This window comes from Oncorhynchus nerka, linkage group LG9a (assembly GCF_034236695.1).
Source record: "Oncorhynchus nerka isolate Pitt River linkage group LG9a, Oner_Uvic_2.0, whole genome shotgun sequence".
Classification (NCBI taxonomy): Eukaryota; Metazoa; Chordata; class Actinopteri; order Salmoniformes; family Salmonidae; genus Oncorhynchus; species Oncorhynchus nerka.
In genome coordinates, this window is record NC_088404.1 from 33,349,226 (window position 1) to 33,369,057 (window position 19,832).

The 19,832-nt window shown below is 44.1% G+C and overlaps 2 protein-coding genes across 4 annotated transcripts in view; one reads left to right on the forward strand and one right to left on the reverse strand.

Annotated features, from left to right (window-relative positions):
• The first annotated feature begins 107 nt into the window (after nucleotides 1-107).
• On the forward strand, nucleotides 108-15,595 carry ddx11 (DEAD/H (Asp-Glu-Ala-Asp/His) box helicase 11). Of its 3 annotated transcripts, none has more exons than XM_029667936.2 (28): nucleotides 108-444; nucleotides 993-1,164; nucleotides 1,244-1,462; nucleotides 1,576-1,662; nucleotides 1,745-1,878; nucleotides 1,982-2,039; nucleotides 3,111-3,218; nucleotides 3,300-3,387; nucleotides 3,635-3,840; nucleotides 3,928-4,002; nucleotides 4,143-4,220; nucleotides 4,327-4,373; nucleotides 4,446-4,525; nucleotides 7,225-7,266; nucleotides 7,350-7,417; nucleotides 7,550-7,588; nucleotides 7,659-7,815; nucleotides 7,977-8,108; nucleotides 8,195-8,307; nucleotides 8,404-8,476; nucleotides 8,679-8,782; nucleotides 8,888-9,037; nucleotides 9,115-9,183; nucleotides 9,312-9,412; nucleotides 11,125-11,209; nucleotides 13,740-13,815; nucleotides 13,962-14,116; nucleotides 14,621-15,595. In XM_029667936.2, the coding sequence occupies exons 2-28, from the start codon at nucleotides 1,033-1,035 to the stop codon at nucleotides 14,654-14,656; spliced, it is 2,712 nt and encodes a 903-aa protein (XP_029523796.1). In that variant the 5' UTR covers nucleotides 108-444; nucleotides 993-1,032; the 3' UTR covers nucleotides 14,657-15,595. The 3 variants fall into 3 exon arrangements, with proteins under 3 accessions (XP_029523796.1, XP_029523795.1, XP_029523797.1); XM_029667935.2 differs by having other exon boundaries at nucleotides 1,009-1,164; XM_029667937.2 differs by having other exon boundaries at nucleotides 1,009-1,164; nucleotides 7,556-7,588.
• wash1 (WAS protein family homolog 1) overlaps nucleotides 14,875-19,832 on the reverse strand; it is a 6,105-nt gene continuing 1,147 nt past the window's right edge. The window contains 10 exon segments of the mRNA XM_029667939.2: nucleotides 14,875-15,831; nucleotides 15,942-16,010; nucleotides 16,926-17,081; nucleotides 17,156-17,211; nucleotides 17,213-17,300; nucleotides 17,394-17,586; nucleotides 17,775-17,910; nucleotides 17,982-18,118; nucleotides 19,482-19,628; nucleotides 19,785-19,832. The exon segment at nucleotides 19,785-19,832 is cut by the window's right edge and continues 64 nt beyond it. Of these exon segments, the coding sequence (XP_029523799.2) occupies nucleotides 15,683-15,831; nucleotides 15,942-16,010; nucleotides 16,926-17,081; nucleotides 17,156-17,211; nucleotides 17,213-17,300; nucleotides 17,394-17,586; nucleotides 17,775-17,910; nucleotides 17,982-18,118; nucleotides 19,482-19,628; nucleotides 19,785-19,832 (1,179 nt within the window). The 3' untranslated portion in view covers nucleotides 14,875-15,682.

The following is a 19,832-nucleotide window of genomic DNA, read 5'->3' on the forward strand; positions in this document are numbered from 1 at the left end:
GGAAGAAGGGCCGAGAACTTTCGATACGCTGCAAGGGGGGTGGCGGGCTTTGGAAGGGACGGTCGTGAAGTGACTCATCGCCATCTAAACAAATACTGTACATTATCTCACACATTTCTTTCTTGAGTAGTAAACACAGCGAGGAATATATATATATTTTAAACAATAACGTTTTTTTTGTGGTGGGAGAAAGAGCATTGTTTTTTTTTACGTCCATCTTTCATATGGTCAAATTCTTTAAAATAAAAACCCAGACAGAGCTCAGCGCTCTCTCCCCACGCCGCCCGGGCACGTCCCTCCTGACGTTTCATTTCACCGGCGTGTCATTGGTCCGTTTCTGAAACACTTGGCGCGCTTGTAGAAGATGCACGAATTCTGTAAAAACATATTTGCTAGCTCCAGCCAGCCTCCAACTAGTCATTGAACTAAAATCAAACCATACCTGTGAGTATTTGTATTTATTGTTTTAACTATTCAACGGTTAAGTGTCACGATCGTTTCGAACTAACATCATCGACAACTGACCAGACTAGGAAGTAGCTAGCTAATGCATGCTCCATGCAATGTAGCTATAGCATAATCATTATTTGCCAAGGCTGACAGTCCCATACATAACGTTACAATGTAAAATGTATGTTAGACTCCACTACCTTCAGTTTAGACACAACGTCCCGTTCTGCCTTCTGCACAAAGTCAGTGATCCAGTCAGGCCCAGCAGAGGAGGATGGAATATGTTAGACAATGATCTAAAACCATTGATCTAAAACCCATAGGTAACAGTGTACTCCCAATGTAGTGTCACATCAGTTACCATGTATGGCATTGAGAAAGTCCGGTAACGTTAGTTTAACTGAGAATTCTCAACAACTTGATATGATAATGCTCAGCTTACAACAGTTCTGCTACGAAAAAAGTACCTAGCTAGCTCTAAATGTGCATTTCACGTACTAAAGAGTTTATATAGTACAGGTAATTACAACTGAGTTTGTCAGTGTTCTAACCCCCCAGGCAGCAAGAGTATTATTAGCAGTGATGGAAGAGGCTGGTGCCCCCCACTTCCCCTTCCCCTACCAGCCATACCCCATCCAGGAGCAGTTCATGCAGGCCCTGTATGGGGCACTGGAGCACAGCAAAGTCGGCATCTTTGAGAGCCCTACTGGAACGGTGTGTGTGTGTTCATATCTATGTAATAACGTGTGTGTCTATCTGTCTCAGTCTGTGTATTAATATATTGTTGTTCCAGGGCAAGTCTCTGAGTCTGATCTGTGGAGCTCTGAGCTGGCTGAGGGACCATGAGGAAAAGAGGAGACAGGAGGCAGACAGACTGCTGCAGGGGGATGGAGGTACATCTCTCTCCATCTCCTCATCCCTCTCTACCACAACATCCTCCTCTGCTGAGCCTGACTGGATCACTGACTTTGTGCAGAAGAAGGCAGAACGGGACTTTGTGTCTAAACTGAAGGTAGTGGTGTATATATGTTTGGGGAGGGGTCTTTGAGGTAGTTTGGTGTGACTTATGTGTTTACAGAATGTTAGCATCACTCTTGTGTTTCTGTATCTTTGTGTGTGTGTCAGGATGAAGAGCTGCGGAGGAAGAAGAGGGAGGAACACCTGGAAATGATCAGAAACAACTCTCAGCTGAAATACGCTCTGAAGAGAAAGGTAGAGCATAACATTCTAATATTCAGTAGAGTATAGCTGTATACAGTAACAGCTTAAATGTTGTGCGTGTGTGTATATGTAGAGCTGTGAGGATGATGAGGCAGTGAAGCTGCTGCAGCTAAGTAAGGACCCCCAGGAGGGGGAGCTAAACAACCCTGAGGAGGAGCTTATTGTGGCTGAGTATGAAAGCGATGACGAATCAAAGCCCAAGAACAAGTAAGGACAACCCAATTACTAGGCCACAATTGAGTGTAGCTTAATAAAATAGTAGAGTGTTTCAATTTGACAACATGATGACACCCCTGTCTCAACTCGACAGGTTCTGTGGTGGTGATGACGATGATGAAGATGACTTGGTGGAGGAGCACGTCACCAAGGTATACCGTAATTGCTGGACTATTAAGCGCACCTGAATATAAACCGCACCCACTGAATTATTAAAAAATATGTATTTTGTACATAAATAAGCTGCACATGTCTTTAAGCCGCAGGTGCCTTCCGGACGGCTTGTAACAAAAATAAATAGGCTTTAACGAAACACGGCTTGTAACAAAAATGAAAACAGTAGCCTACCAAGCCTCCTCCTGTGCACTGAAACCACTGAAGTCATCTCCTTCGGTGTCGGAGTTGAATAGCCTCAGAATTGCTTCATCCGATGTTGGATCGTTTTCATTGTTGCTCTCGTCACTTTCATCCGGAGGCAAATACCCCGCTGAGCTCATGCTGCCCCTTCAACACGCAGCAGTCCAACCTTTCGAAACCCGTTGATGATAGTGGATTTTTTGACAATGCTCCACGCTGTCAGGACCCACTGGCAGACTTGACCATAAGTTGCTCTTCGCATGCGGCCCGTTTTAGTGAAGGATTTCTCCCCACTTGTCATCCAAGCCTCCCACTGAACACGGAGCGCCACCTTAAATGCACGATTTACACTGATGTCGAGTGGCTGCAAATACTTTGGGCCATCTGCTTTTCTTCCCTCTGAAAGGTTTGTTGTCTTTTCCTCACGCTGCTGTTTACAAAGTCTTATAATCGACTCATTAAGGCCAAGCTCCCATGCAGCAGCTCTATTTCCTTTTCCAACAGCCAGATCGATCGCCTTCAACTTGAAAGCTGCATCATATGCATTTCTCCATGTCTTTGCCATGATGAGGGTGACAAAATTACTACCGTAATCAGAATGATGGGAAGTTTGAGCGCGCTCGATTTACGTCACATTATGTGACGGTGCTCAGTTTTTTGGCGGCGGCATGAATCTTGCGAAAGCGGGAAAAATCCATAAATTAGCCGCGTCATTGTATAAACCGCGAGGTTCAAAGTGTGGGAATAAAGTAGCGGCTTATAGTCCGGAAATTACGGTATCTGTGATTCTTAGGTTATTTCTCTTATGTAGAATTTTGTCCTCGGTCAACACCACTTAGTGTGTGTTCGCGCGTGTGTTTCATCAGATCTACTACTGCAGCCGTACACACTCCCAGCTGGCTCAGTTTGTTCATGAGGTACAGAAGAGTCCCTTCAGCCAGGACATCAGCCTGGTCCCACTGGGGTCCCGACAGGTACACATACACACACACCGGCCTTTACACATTCTTTCCATTCCTGTAGATCCTGTGTATTAATAAGCTGTGTCTGTGTAGAATATGTGTGTAAATGAGGAGGTGCGTCGGCTGGGAAGCGTCCAACGTATCAACGACCGCTGTATGGAAATGCAGAAGAACAAACACGGTGAGAACATATGCTCCCAGAATGTATGGGGGTATTATGGCAATGCTGACTCAACAAAATATGGTTATTCGGTATCTCAGTAAGGGAATTCATATTCAAAAACTGTCTTGGTGAATCAACTACAGTTAAGGAAAGTCATATACATTTATTTTAGGAGGAATCTATCCTTTTTAAAGAACTCTAGGCCTGCCGCATTGCTCTCGTTTCTCAAAGATGTCCTCTCTTTCTCTCCTGTATTCTCTCTCAGACCAGCGTCTGAAGGAAGTGGAGGGTGGTAAGAGGAAGAGGGGTGCGTCTAAGGCGGTGTGTCCGTACGTAGGGGCTCAGGGGCTGCAGACACTGAGGGATACAGTGTTGGGGGCGGTACGAGACATAGAACAGCTGCTCAGCCTGGCCAGAGAAACACGCTCCTGTCCCTACTACGCTACACGCCTCGCTATACCCCCCGCACAGGTACACACCATCACACACACCTTTTCCCTCAAATGATTATGGTATTACATTGTGAGACCCTGGTCTTTGATGTATGTGTGTGTATAGCTGGTGGTGCTGCCCTATCAGACTGTACTTCATGAGGGGACGAGGAGAGCATCGGGGGTGCAGCTCAAAGGACAGGTTAACCATGCTTAAAACACACACCTTTGAACATGAATATTTTAGCTTTCTAAAGTTCACCGTGTATTTCGCCCTTGTGCTATCTCTACCTATTCTACAATGTATTGAGCTGTTTTACCTGTTTGATTTGATTGGGTTAGGTGCTGATCATAGATGAGGCTCACAACCTCAGTGACGTTCTCTCCTGTATACACAGCTCAGAACTAACTGGAGCACAGGTACACACACACACACACACAAGAACTGTAGTTTGTCGATGTGTCTGTGGTAGAATAACATTTGTTGCTGTCTATATTGTTTAATGACGTTTTTTACTGTGTCCAGCTATGCCGTGCATACTCCCAGCTTGCACAGTACTCTGAACGCTACAGGTAAACACACACACACACACACACACACACACATACACGCACACGGTGTCTGATTGTGTGTGTGTGTAACAGGAGTCGACTGAAGGCCAAGAACCTGATGTACATTAAACAGATCCTTTTTGTGGTGGAGGGGCTGGTGCGTGTGTTGGGAGGTAAGTGTGTGTATGTGTGCCCTGTGAAAAAGAGCCAGAACAAGATCCCTATATACAGTGCATTCGGAAGGTATTCAGACCACTTCACTTTTTCCACATTTTGTTACGTTACAGCCTTATTCTAAAATGTATTACGTAGATTCTTTCCCCCTCATCAATCTATACACAATATACCATAATGACAAAGCAAAAACAGGAGTACTGTTTTTGCATGTGAAATATCACATTTGCATACAGTGGGGTAAAAAAGTATTTAGTCAGCCACCAATTGTGCAAGTTCTCCCACTTAAAAAGATGAGAGAGGCCTGTAATTTTCATCATAGGTACACTTCAACTATGACAGACAAAATGAGAAAAAAAATCCAGAAAATCACATTGTAGGATTTTTAATGAATTTATTTGCAAATTATGGTGGAAAATAAGTATTGCAGATCCTCTCAAGCTCTGTCAGGTTGGATGGGGAGCATCACTGCACAGCTATTTTCAGGTCTCTCCAGAGATGTTCGATCGGGTTCAAGTCTGAGACTTGTCCCAAAGCCACTCCTGCGTTGTCTTGGCTGTGTGCTTAGGGTCGTTGTCCTGTTGGAAAGTGAACTCTGAAGTCCTGAGCGCTCTGGAGCAGGTTTTCATGAAGGATCTCTCTTTACTTTGCTCTGTTCATCTAGACTAGTCTCCCACTCCCTGCTGCTAAAAAACATCCCCATAGCATGATGCTGCCACCACCATGCTTCACCATAGAGATGGTGCCAGGTTTCCTCCAGACGTGATGCTTGGCATTCAGGCCAAAGACTTCAATGTCGGTTTCATCAGACCAGATAATCTTGTTTCCCATGGTCTGAGAGTCATTTAGGTGCCTTTTGGCAAACTCCAAGCGGGCTGTCATGTGCCTTTTACTGAGGAGTGGCTTCCGCCTGGCCACTCTACCATAAAGGCCTGATTAGTGGAGTGCTGCAGAGAATGGTTGTCCTTCTGGAAGGTACTCCAATCTCCACAGAGGAACTCTCGAGCTCTGTCAGAGTGAGCTTCGGTTTCTTAGTCACCTCCCTGACCATGGCCCTTCTCCCCCTCAGTTTGGCCGGGTGGCCAGCTCTAGGTTCAAAACTTCTTCCATTTAAGAATGATGGAGGCCACTGTGTTCTTTGGGACCTTCAATGCTGCAGAAATGTTTTGGTATTCCTTCTCCAGATCTGTGGCTCGACACATTCCTTTCTCTGAGCTATACGGACAATTCCTTTGACTTCATGGATTGGTTTTTGCTCTAAGATGCACTGTCAACTGTGTGACCTTTTATATTGACAGGTGTATGCCTTTCCAAATCAAATGAAGTTGTAGATACATCTCAAGGATGACCAATGGAAACAAGGATGTACCTGAGCTCAATTTCGAGTCTCATAGCAAAGGTCTGAATACATACAGTACCAGTCAAAAGTTTGGACACACATACTCATTCAAGGGTTTTTCTTTATTTTGACTATTTTCTACATTGTAAAATCATAGTGAAGACATCAACACTATGAAATAACACATAGGGAATCATGTAGAAACCAAAAAAGTGTTAAACAAATCAAAATATATTTCAGATTCTTCAAAGTAGCCACCCTTTGCCTTGATGACAGCTTTGCACACTCTTGGCATTCTCTCAACCAGCTTCACCTGGAATGCTTTTTCAACAGTCTTGAAGGAGTTCCTACATATGCTGAGCACTTGTTGGCTGCTTTTACTTCACTCTGCAGTCCAACTCATCCCAAACATCTCAATTGGAGGCCAAGTCATCTGATGCAGCACTCCATCACACTTATTCTTGATCAAATAGTCCTTACACAGCCTGGAGTTGTGTTGGGTCATTGTCCTGTTGAAAAACAAATGATAGCGCAAACCAGATGGGATGGCGTATGGCTGCAGAACGCTGTGCTAGCCATGCTGGTTAAGTGTGCCTTGCATTCTAAATAAATCAGACAGTGTCACCAGAATCATCATACCTCTTCCTCCATGCCTCACGGTTGGAACCACACATGCAGCGATCATCCGTTCACCTACTCTGCGTCTCACAAAGACATGGCAGTTGCAACCAAACATCTCAAATTTGGACTCATCAGACCAAAGGACAGATTTCCACCGCTCATATCCAATGCTCATGTTTCTTAGCCCAAGTAAGTCCCTTCTTCTTATTGGTTTCTTTTAGTAGTGTTTTTTTGGAAACTGGTTGAGAGAGTGCAAAGAGTGGCTACTTTAAAGAATCCCAAATATAAAATATATTTTGATTTGTTTAACACTTTTTTGGTTACTACAGGATTCCAGATGTGTTTTTTCGTAGCTGTGATGTCTTCACTGTTATTTTACAATGTAGAAAATAGTAAAAAATAAAACCATGGAATGAGTAGGTGTGTCGAAACGTTTGACTGGGACTGTATGTAAAGAAGTTTTTTTTGTTTTTAATACATTTGCAAACATTTCTAAAAACCTGTTCGCTTTGTCATTATAGGGTATTGTGTGTAGATTGATGAGGATATTTCTTGTTTAATCCATTTTAGAATAAGGCTGTAACGTAACAAAATGTGGAAAAGGGGAAGGGGTCTGAACACTTTCCAAATCCACTGTATATGGTAATAGCTCTATCAGTATTCTGAACGCCTTCTGTTAGGCTAAGTGGAGTTTAAAACATATTAGATATAAAACCATGTTATATCAATATTGTCTAGGTAAGGTGGGGCAGAATCCACACAGCCAGACTACTCAGCCAGGTAAGAACACACGCACGCACATACACACACACACACACAAAACACACACCGTGTAGTGACCTTCCCCTCACTTTGTCTCCCAGCAACCGAACTGCTGACCATCAATAACTTCCTGTTCAAGGCTCAGATAGACAACATCAACCTCTTCAAGGTAACCACGACCACAACTACATCACAACACACTGCGATTGGCACAAAAATTGGGGAAGGGATTGATGGATTCTATGGTTATTGGTGACAAATTGCTTTGCTTCCTTCTCTTCCTCTTTGTCTCTCTATGAAGGTACAGCGATACTTTGAGAAGAGTATGATCAGCAGAAAGGTAAGTGTAGTGTGTGTGTGTGTGTGTGTGTGTGTGTGTGTTTTTCTAATGTTGTTTGTTCTCTTTCTAGCTGTGTGGCTTCATAGAAAAGTATGCAGGTACAGGTGTGACGTCACACACACAAACCTCACACACACAGACACAGTCTGCCAACAAAGAGAATCGTCGGACTGAAGGCTTGAACCGCTACCTACAGACACTGCAGAGCAGCCAACAGCCTGACACAGGTAAACACACACACACTAGGAATGTCACCTTGTAAAATGTTGACGGTATTGTGATGAACCAAGCTAACTGATGTACAAAAAACGGACTGCCACCATGTTTAAGGTGCAAGGACTGGCTAACAGAGACACTCTCTCTCTGTCCCCCTCTCTCTTTCCTGTAGAGTCACCTCCAGGCCAGCAGGGAGCAGCAGAGGACAGGGATCTGGCAGCATCCCCTATGATGCAGGTAGAGGGCTTCTTCATGGCTCTCACCAATGCCAACACTGACGGACGTGTGGTGCTACACACACAAGGTACATACACACACCAACTTCTCTGTTGAGCAGAAACTAGTTTCTCCCAACATGCTAATGTTTCTCTATGACCTCTTGCTCTCCAGGTAGTGTAGCGGTGAGTAGTATGAAGTTCCTCCTGTTGAACCCAGCGGTCCACTTTGCTCAGGTGCTGAAGGACTGTAGAGCTGTCATCATCGCTGGAGGAACCATGCAGCCTGTAAGAACACACACATGTACTCATTCTTATCTTCATCCCCTGTGATGACCTAGGCAAATTAAAGTCAAGACAACTACTCTGTGCGTCTGTGTCTAGGTGTCTGACTTTAAGCAGGAGCTGTTGTTCTCTGCTGGTGTTGGACCGGAGCGCATCATAGAGTTCTCCTGTGGTGAGTACCCTAAGCTACTGCACCCTGGGATAGATCTGGGAGGACTGGGGGTAGTTAGCTAGAATAAGAGAGCAGGTTAAAGGTCAGTGTTATAGTGATAATAAACCATAAAGTCATTTCTCATTGAACACAGGTACTAATTGGTTCTAGCTGAGAAGCTCCTGGTTTGGACAAACTGACTGTGTGTATGTGTGTTTGGCAGGTCATGTGATTCCTCCAGAGAATATCCTGCCCGTAGTGCTGTGCAGTGGCCCGTCTGGTCAGGAGCTGGAGTTCACCTTCCAGAACAGAGACACACCACACATGGTTACACACACACCTTTTAAAACGGCATTATGCCATTCTGAGAAGCCAATGTTAATGCTAATGGGCGGAGGGGAGTGTAATGTGTATGTGTTTGTGTGTGGGTAGATGGAGGAGACTGGCCGTGTGCTGTCTAACCTGTGTAACGTGGTGCCGGGAGGCGTGGTGTGTTTCTTCCCTTCCTACGATTACTCCAGAAGGATTCTGGAGAACTGGGAGGCCAGCGGAGTTCTGGCACGCCTCTCTAGCAAGAAGAAGGTACACATACCATCTTGCTATCAAGTATATATGTTTCTCTCTTGAAAGTCCATATATTCAGTGTGTGTTTCTCTCAGATCTTCCAGGAGCCAAAGAAAGCCAACCAGGTGGAAAAAGTGCTCAATGAGTTCTCACGCACAATCCAGGTGAGACCCAAAACAAACTACCGTCACTTGAAATGACTACAAAACACCTCATCTCACCTTTATGAGATTTAAACATCAGATAAAGATATTGCTTTTTGGAAAGCTTGTTGAATGACTATCTCTCTCAGAGGTGTGCTGTGGATGGGGGTACACTCTCTGGAGCGTTGCTGTTCTCTGTGGTCGGGGGAAAGATGAGCGAGGGTATCAACTTCTCGGACGACCTAGGCAGGTGTGTGTTACAGATCTCTCATTGTGAAAGCATTGGTTGTTTGTTTCTTGGATAAAGACGGTGTATGTCAGGGGTCGGTAACTAGATTCAGCCGCTGGCCGATTGTTGTCAGAGCGGATGGTCAGCAGAACATAATTATAGTAGTTGTGGTCAATTTGTAGTGTACAAATTAAGCCCAAAGAGACATTGTATTTGAAAATAACAATAATGTCATACCTTTATTACATTTACATGATCATATACAGTGCATTCGTAAAGTATTCAGACCCCTTGACTTTTTCCACGTTTTGTTATGTTACAGCATTATTCTAAAATTGATTTAAATAAATGTTTTCCCTCATCAATATATATACACAATACCCCATAATGACAAATCTAAAAGTTTTTTTTTTTGCAAATGTATTAAAAATTTAAAACAGATACCTTATTTACATAAGTATTCAGGACCTTTGCTATGAGACTCGAGGCACAGATCTGGGGAAGGGTACCAAAACATTCCTGCAGCATTGAACGTTCCCAAGAACACAGTGGCCTCCATCATTCTTAAATGGAAGAAGTTTTGAACCACCAAGACTCTTTTTATAGAGCTGGCCGCCCGGCCAAACTGAGCAATCGGGGGAGAAGGTCCTTGGTCGGGGAGGTGATCAAGAACCCGTTGGTCTCTCATCCAGAGTTCCTCTGTGGAGATGGGAGAACCTTCCAGAAGGACAAACATCTCTGCAGCACTCCACCAATCAGGTCTTTATGGTAGAGTGGCCAGACAGAACACACTCCTCAGTAAAAGGCAACTGACAGCCCGCTTGGAGTTTGAGAAATAAGATTCTCTGGTCTGATAAAACCAAGATTGAACTCTTTTGCCTGATTGCCAAGCGTCACGTCTGGAGGAAACCTGGTACCATCCCTAAGATGAAGCGTAGTGGTTGCATCATGCTGTGGGGATGTTTTTCAGCGGCAGGGACTTGGAGACTAGTCAGGATCAAGGCAAAGATGAACAAGAGTACAAAGTACAGTGAGATCCTTGATGAAAACCTGCTCCAGAGTGCTTAGGGCCTGGGGCGAAGGTTCACCTTCCTACAGGACAACAACCCTAAGCACACAGCCAAGACAATGCAGTAGTGGCTTCGGGAAAAGTCTCAATATCCTTGAGTTGCCCAGCCAGAGCCCAGACTTGAACCCGATCAAACATCCCTGGAGAGACCTGAAAATAGCTTGTCAGTGACGCTCCCCATCCAGCCTGACAGAGCTTGAGAGGATCTGCAGAGAAGAATGGGAGAAACTCCCCAAATTCAAGTGTGCCAAGCTTATAGGGTCATACCCAAGAAGACTCGAGGCTGTAAGGTGCTTCAACAAAGTACAGAGTAAAGGGTCTGAATACTTAAGTAAATGTATTTAAATCGTTTTGATTTATTTTTTTATTTCTAAACCTGTTTTTGCTTTGTTATTATGGGGTATTGTGAGTAGATTAGGAAAATAAACAATTTAATAAATGTAAGAATAAGGCTGTATCGTAACAAAATGTTTAAAAAGTCTAGGGGTCTGAACACTTTCTGAATGCACTGCATGTCCTTTTTTTATTCATGGGAATACTTGGAAACAGATTTCCTGAAGTAAACTCATTTTAGCTGTAAAATCACCAGGTATCAGTCTTTATTGACCCAAAACTAAAATGCCGACCCCTGTGGTATGTTAATAAAATGTGCGTGTATGTGTAGGTGTATTGTGATGGTAGGGATGCCATATCCAAACATCAAGTCTCCAGAGTTAAAGGAGAAGATGGCTTACCTGGACAAGAACCTGGTGAGACGGAAAACACGCGCATACACATTTTCGAGTATTCATTTACCATTCTCACCCTTCTCATAGGGGCCAATTCCAACTTAGGAATTTATGCCTTTCCTACCCAATTAATGCCTTTCCTACACAATGAATGCCTTTCCTACACAATGAATGCCTTTCCTACCTTATTCAGTCACGTAACGTGCTCTGCAGGTGTGGCTCCGTTGCACTCTCTGAATACATTTCATTCAACTGCTGAAAACCCTCTCATTTGCTGGCTAACTGATTTTCTCAAGGAGTTTTCATTCAATGGGGTTTTGAGTACATTTATCTTAAGCCATCCCTTTAAATATGGTGCACCTTTTAATTATAATTTTGTCGACAGAATAAATCAAATACATCGAACAGGTTCACAATATAAGGATCAATTTAAAGAAAGCCATCTATGCATATTCATCTCCATTTCAGCACCAACTGGTAGATAACAAACTAGTCACATTTTGTAGATTTAGGCACATTTTAGGGTTAGGAAAGTATGTATGAATCATAAAAACAGTTTAGAGAGCCTTTACACACACAATACTATATATTGGTGGATAAAACAAGTGGTTTGATTCATCCTGGAAGTTGTCATATTAAAGTTCAATCCATGAAATATTAGGTGGGGAAAAGTGTATAATAGGGGTTGAACAATAATCCTATAAATATACCCTAATCATGGAACATGTATGTACAATGGTCCAGTCATGTTGAACCGTGCACCAGGCTCCAGGTTTAACCTGCTATGTGTGTCTGACTTCCATTTATTTGATTTATTTTTCACCTTTATTTAACCAGGTAGGCTAGTTGAGAACAAGTTCTCATTTACAACTGCGACCTGGCCAAGATAAAGCATAGCAGTGTGAACAGACAACACACGAGTTACACATGGAGTAAACAATAAACAAATCAATAACACAGTAGAAAGAAACAAAGAGTCTATATACATTGTGTGCAAAAAGGCATGAGGAGGTAGGCGGATAATTACAATTTTGCAGATTAACACTGGAGTGATGAATGATCAGATGGTCATGTGCAGGTAGAGATACTGGTGTGCAAAAGAGCAGAAAAGTAAATAAATATCAACAGTATGGGGATGAGGTAGGTAAATTGGGTGGGCTATTTACTGGTGGACTATGTACAGCTGCAGCGATCGGTTAGCTGCTCAGATAGCAGATGTTTGAAGTTGGTGAGGGAGATAAGTCTCCAACTTCAGCGATTTTTGCAATTCCTTCCAGTCACAGACAGCAGAGAACTGGAAGGAAAGGCGGCCAAATGAGGTGTTGGCTTTAGGGATGATCAGTGAGATACACCTGCTGGAGCGCGTGCTATGGGTGGGTGTTGCCATCGTCACCAGTGAACTGAGATAAGGCGGAGCTTTACCTAGCATGGACTTGTAGATGACCTGGAGCCAGTGGGTCTGGCGACGAATATGTAGCGAGGGCCAGCCGACTAGAGCATACAGGTCGCAGTGGTGGGTGGTATAAGTTACTTTAGTAACAAAACGGATGGCACTGTGATAAACTGCATCCAGTTTGCTGAGTAGAGTATTGGAAGCTATTTTGTAGATGACATCGCCAAAGTCGAGGATCGGTAGGATAGTCAGTTTTACTGGCGGCGCGAGTGAAGGAGGCTTTGTTGCGGAATAGAAAGCCGACTCTAGATTTGATTTTAGATTGGAGATGTTTGAAATGAGTCTGGAAGGAGAGTTTACAGTCTAGCCAGACACCTAGGTACTTATAGATGTTCACATATTCTAGGTCGGAACCACCCAGGGTGGTGATGCTAGTCGGGCGTGCGGGTGCAGGCAGCGAACGGTTGAAAAGCATGCATTTGGTTTTACTAGCGTTTAAGAGCAGTTGGAGGCCACAGAAGGAGTGTTGTATGGCATTGAATCTCGTTTGGGGGTTAGATAGCACAATGATTCAAATAGGCTGCATGTCCCATATTATTGCACAACGTTGCCTAATATGGTCCACTAATGCTAGCGATCCTCAGGAACAACTACACCGATGTGACAGAGGAAAGAAAGGTGAATGGAATGTAAAAATACATGTATGTGGGTGGCTCCCGATAGTGGCTAATATTTAACATGATACAAATTGTAAAATAAAACTGAGAAAAGCCTGGGCATATAATCAAATAATTCTAAAGGTCATACATCAACTCTTTTTCCACTGGGAACTGGTAGGTTCGCTAGACCTTATTCATGGTTTCCTCGCGCGTATCACTGCTGGAACAATTGGAGAATTAAGTCGAGGTCAGAATACGGTGTTTCTGTAGACACTTTCATTTATTCAAGCTCCACCTCAAACAAATCGTGGGTGAATAGCATGCTATTCTCAAGCTTAAGTTCAAGGTCAGAATACGCATAGAGAGAAAAGCGAATAAAAAGGTTTCATTTATGCGCGCTTAACTCTGGTCAGAACCTGGGCCATAGAGATGAATGGAAAACTCAGTCCATCCTGCATTAAGTCTATGGCTTAGGCACACTCACACTCTTCTGTTTCAGCCTCACTCTGGTGGGAGGAGTCCAGGCCAGGCTCTGATAGAGAACCTCTGTATGAAGGCTGTCAATCAATCCATAGGTACTCTATATTTCTACACCTTCTCAGTTAACTATAGATTGACTATCTGTATTACAAGCTACGTTGTATACCCCTGGCCTAATCAATCATTCTGTACCCCTAATCAAACAATTTTCTGGGGATGACCTCATTTCCTCTCCCCACAGGAAGAGCTATCCGTCACCGTGAAGACTATGCATGTATCGTTCTGTGTGACCGACGGTACTCCCGACCTGCAACGCTGGCCAAACTCCCCGACTGGATCAGAGCACACACGCACACACACACCAGCTTCGGCCCTGCCTTCGCCAGCCTGAGACGGGTAATACACACACACCTGCAATGGATAATACACACACACACTATGTCTGTAGAGCACAGGCCCTCTGTGTCACGAACCGGCTCAAAGCCCGTAACAAAAGGGAGACAACATGGAGATAAGGAGTAATAAAATATATATTTATTAAATAAGTAACTAAGTATAATATACAATGGTGTCTGTAATCAGTAGTCAGTAGTGTAAGTGAGTGTTTTGCATGAATGTGATAATGCAGGGTGTTGAAAGGTTCCAAAGCAAACAACCAAAAAACCACCAAGAAAAACAACCAAATCTATAAAGGTGTCTGCATGGAGAGAGTCTCCTCCATGAATGGGGAAGTGGTGTATTTATCCTGGGAGACACCGGGCCCAGGTGTTTCCCATGTAGCTGACGACCCTCCCAACTCCGCCCACCAGCATCCTAATAAGGAAATAACAGAGAGAATACGGCAGACAGAGTGGGAGGGTAGTCACACTCTGACCCAACTTCTTCTTTCCTCTTTCTCAGTTCTTTATGGAGAAGAAGAAACAGCAGCAGCTATGAGAGGAAGGGGTAGCAGGTGTTCTGGTGTGTAACGCTGGTCAGAAGAGAGCTACCTCACCTCTCGGATATCCTCGCTCTGGAGACAAGACTTCTGATTGGATTCTCCTCGAGGGATGTTAAAGCACACACTCGTCAAAGCATGATGGTTGAGGCTCTTTGTATGTTTTACACCCATACCTCTCCAACAGTACAGATCAGTCAACTCTCCACTGCCAGTATTTTATGCAAAATAATTTTTATTGAATGATGTTCATAACATTCTGATGTTGTGCTGCTTTAGTGTGGTGCTAGTTATGTAATTATATTTACTTGTTACTTGATTATACTTAATAATGCTGAGATGAGGTCTGACTTATCTCCTGTAGTTGTTTGTCCAGTATTCTCTCAATAAGGATCAGTACATTTGTGTATCATCTGGAACAGGGATGGGCAACTTTGATGGGCTGTGGGGGCCACACAAAAAACGGAACTCACGAACAGCCGCAGTGGCTCGTGGGTTTGCAGTTTTTATTTAATATGATAAATGGGCTCCACCCGGGTCTGTAATTCAACAATGCTTACTACAAGTTTAGATAGATTGGTAAGTTAGCTGGCCACTAGACTAAATCATTTTAGCTGACATGGGCTAATTAAGTGACTGCTGATGCACAACCAAATGTCAAAACTGCACCTTAGTTGCCCATCCCTGATCTTGAAGGAACCCTACAGACAGTACAGCATCACATTTGTTTTTTAGGGATCCCGGTCTAAGGCACTGCATCTCGGTGCAAGAGGTGTCACTACAGTCCCTGGTTCGAATCCAGGCTGTATCACATCCAACCGTGATTGGGAGTCCCATAGGGCGGCGCATAATTGGCCCGGGGTAGGCCGTCATTGTAAATAAGAATTTGTTCTTAACTGACTTGCCTAGTTAAATAAAGGTTAAAAAATATATATAAAGCGTTAGTTTCCTTCCTCAGTATTATTTTCTTTGATTGGCTTAGAGCTAGATGTGCTCAGAGTTCCATTGGTTCTGATTGGCTAGTCTCAGGCCTCCCAGTCGTCCTCGTCTTCAGTGGTTGGCTGATGGGGGGCAGGAAGAGGCGGGATTACATCGGACATCCTAGCGAATGCGCTGCCAGATCCAGCTGGGCCCTCCCCTGAGTCCCCGCCTACAGGACCCTTACCAGAGATACCTGGGAAACACACAAATTCTACTATCACCAAGACCTAGAAATACTACTATCAGAGGGACAATAACCCAGGGAGAGATGAGAGAAGAATGGGGGAGGAGGAGCGTTCTCACCTTTCCTTCGCATGGCCAACTTATTGAAGAGATCTGACATGAAGTCTCCTCCACTGGCTGCTGCTACCACTGAGAGAGGGAACACAATGCAGTGAAGCAGAGATGATATTACATTTCTATGGCGTTTTTAGTACAGTGGAGAGAGACCAGAACAGTTACATCTACTGTAGCTACACACAACATAAATAGTTCAGCTAGTGAACAACTAGTAGTCTTTATTTCCTGTTCAGATGAACCCCGCTGTTAAATGTTTGAGTGGTCCAGCAACAACTGAACCAGCACTAATGACTGTGGACTCACTCAAAGGTCTAACACACAAGCTTGCTCACTCACACACACACAGCAAAGTCTTACAGATAAAAACAGAGTGTAGTTAAATCAGTGCTTTAATGAAGGTAATGTTTATATATCTAAAGGTCATGCAGCCCTGAGCTGTTCTCTATGACTAGTTAGGTAACTGTTGTTTGGAGTCTGCACACACACACACACACACACACACTATGTCCCAAATATGCTCTGTAAGTTAAATCAGCAGTTAAAACAATATTCTCCCCACCACTCAGCAAAACGTGCAGGGATGGGGCTGGAGAAATGGAACCACTCAAATTCAACCCATGAAATCAAAATAATAGCTTTAACTGTTTTAGATTATACAGTGTTTGTTTATATTTATTTGGTTTACAAACATTGGAGTAAAACAACCTTATATTTTGGGTTCTGATGGGGTACGACAGTTGAACTACGCTCATGAGGCATTGATAAGTTGTACTCTTTAAGAATCAATGGGTACATAGAAGTCCAAAAATGGATGTAGCAACTGCTGATTTCCCCTTTAAAGAACTGGAGGCCTGTAGCGATCATTGCTCTGTTGGGACTATAAAATGTTCTCAAAGAGTCACCAGGTTCAAGAGCAATTTCTCGTTTGTCATTCAAGAGGAGAAATCAAGACACTCATCCACCTCTCCCTCCCCTCTTTTCCTTTACCTTGTTCCTGCTCCTTCTGTTTTTTTTTCTCCATCTTGCGTTCTTTGACGTTGCGTAGTTTGGCCTTTCCAATGCCTCCAGCGTTGCGTATGGACTCTAGTAGACTGGCCCGGCTGTTTGATTCAACCACCTCGCTGGGAGCGCCCACTACAGGAGCTGGAGGTAAATACACTTTTCAAGAGAAGGAGAGTGCGTTTGTGTATAGTGTGTGTATACTGTGTGTGTGTTACCTGTGCTGGCGTCTGCAGGGCTATTTGCAGGCTCTGGTGGGGGAGGAGGGGGAGACCAGGGGAGGGGTGGGGATATGTGTGGGCTCTGGTGGTGGGGGAGGGGGAGGTGGGGGAGGAGGCTGGACTGCAACTTGGAATTGAGAACCTGTAACAAACAAACAAACAAATCAACATAACCAATAGAAACATTTCCATGGAAACTTCTGTATAATCCACACAACAGAGACAGTCTGTGTACCGGGCATGTCCTCCCCAGAGAAGGAGGGTAGTTCAGGGAAGGTGTGTGTGGGTCCAGAGGGTGCGATGCCGGGCCCCAGGTCTTGACTGTAGGACAGGTCGTCAGCAATGCCTGGCAGGTCTGGTAGGTAGGAGGGGACGTCTATCTCTGGGACCTGACCCAGGTCTGGAACATAGAAGTAGCTCTCTGCTGTCTACAGGGACAGATGGAGAGGGAATGAGAGCAGGAGGAAGAAATAAAGTGTAATAATTTACAGTCACACTTTAGTATGGCCCATTGAAAAAATATTATAGTCCAAAGACAGCAATGCCACAGGCCTCCAGTTATTTCGAGAATAGTGTGGGAGTGTGTATACAGTATGTATGATGTGAGTGTGTGTACCTGTCTCTCCAGCTGTTCTCTCTTGGTTATGGATAGGGGAGCGTCAAATGGTTTCTCTTCCTTCTCTGTCTCCAGAGTGGTGTGTGTTTTAGTCACCGCCCCAGCCAGTGGGTCCAGGAAAACATACTTCTTATACCTAAACACATATACGACCAGTTAGAGTGTGTGTGTGTGTGTCTGTGTGTGTGTGTGTGTGTGTGTACTAACAGGTTCTCTGTAGTATTAAACAGCAGCAGGGAGCTGACAGAGGATATGTTTCGAGGCAGACCGCCCAGCCCCTCTTCGGTCTCATCCTCTGAACGCTTCTTACTGCTCACACACACCGGGTAATAACACAACTTCTCCTAGAGGTGGACAGAGAGAGAGAGGGGTGTAGAACAAGAGAGGACAGATATTAGATGGGATGAGTCTAGTAAGAACCTCCTTCAGTAAACACAAATGGCCACCAGACGTAATCATGAATTGGCTTTGCTTTCCATCTCTGTTTTTGTGCGAAATGAGAGCTAGTAGCTTTCCAATAGAGACAGCCTTGCAGGTAAGATAGAGACACATTCAAAACCTTCAACAGAATGAATAACTCCCACTCTTTCTCTTTTTGTCATCAGCCTCTGTCTATCTCTCTCTCCCTCACACTCATTCACTCGCTCTCTCATCTCCCTCTCTCTCTGCAGTGCTTGAGGTTTCATAAATAATACATCTCTGAGCCAGGAAAGTGCACAAATCGTTCTCTCCCTCTCAGACACAGCAAAAGAATACTCCTGTTTCTGTACGTTTTTGGTTCTGGCAGCGAGGGAGAACTCAGTGGTGTTCACTATCAATAATGCACAATTTCACTGCTGAGCTAATGTACACACACACAAAGAACTGCAATGCTGCTGGGTTTTTCACGCTCAACAGTTTCCTGTGTGTATCAAGAATGGTCCACCACCCAAAAGGACATCTAGCCAACTTGACACAACTGTGGGAAGCATTGGAGTCAACATGGGCCAGCATCACAGTGGAACGCTTTCGACACCTTGTAGAGTCCATGTCCCGACGAAGGGCAAAAGGGGTGGGGGGTGCTACTCAATGTTAAAATGACTTGGAGCTAGTTTGCTAGTGTTTTTCAGTCTCCCCCCCCAAAAAATGTTTTGACCAGCAGGCTGCAAGTTGGAGAACCCTGGTGTAGGGAGTAGTTTCCTGTGGGTAGTTTTAGTCAGGGCTTTTCATGTCATGTCCCCAGGTCAGAACAGGTCACATGCGCCGAATACAACAGGTGTAAACCTTACTGTGAAATGCTTACTTACAAGCCCTTAACCAACAATGCAGTTCAACAAATAGAGTTAATAAAATATTGACTAAATTAAATTACATTTAATAAATCAAATAATTCAAAAAGTAACACAAGAAATGTACATAATAGGCACGTCTGTAAATGCAGCAGTAAAAGCCCTGTGGACTAAGCAGACTGTATATCGTGGATGAAAGCCAAAAAGGTATGGTCATATTACATATCTAAACGTATCTAAACAGCTAGGCCTATACTGCTAAAACACTGCATTTGCTTAATGCATATACAAACTAATTTAGCAGTGTGGAGGAGCCAGTGCTTTCTTTTTCCAAAGTCCTATAATCTGCAAGACCTCTGAAAAATGCAGGTCCTTTGTACTGAAATGTTTTACAGTAGATCCGAATAAAGTTTTGTACATTTGTGTGTATGTGTGTTACCTGCAGGGCCTTGTCGTCAAGGGGTCGTAGTTTGGCCTGTATGCGGTATCGGGGGCGTGTCTGGGAGGCAGGGTCTGTGGCTCCACTGAAGATGGAGGAGTAATCCTGGAGACGCTCTGGAGCTGGATACTTAGCACTGGAGAACACCTACACACACACACACACACACACACACACACACACACACACACATCTAAATCTCATAGTACTCTCAAGTAATTGTACTCTCAGAGACCTGCATGTATTGGGAACAGTGATTAGAAGGGGAACATGTGTCACAACTCTGTGTGAAGTGTGTGTTACCTTGGTGGCCTTCTTGCTACCTTTGATCTTGTTGACACGGGCCTGGGC

Coding starts and splice junctions, on each gene's coding strand:
- ddx11 (XM_029667936.2), top strand. CDS start 1,033: ATGGAAGAGGCTGGTGCCCCCCACTTCCCCTTCCCCTACCAGCCATAC. Junction 3,841..3,927: donor TCGCTATACCCCCCGCACAG/GTACACACCATC, acceptor GTGTGTGTATAG/CTGGTGGTGCTGCCCTATCA. Junction 8,477..8,678: donor CATCATAGAGTTCTCCTGTG/GTGAGTACCCTA, acceptor TGTGTTTGGCAG/GTCATGTGATTCCTCCAGAG.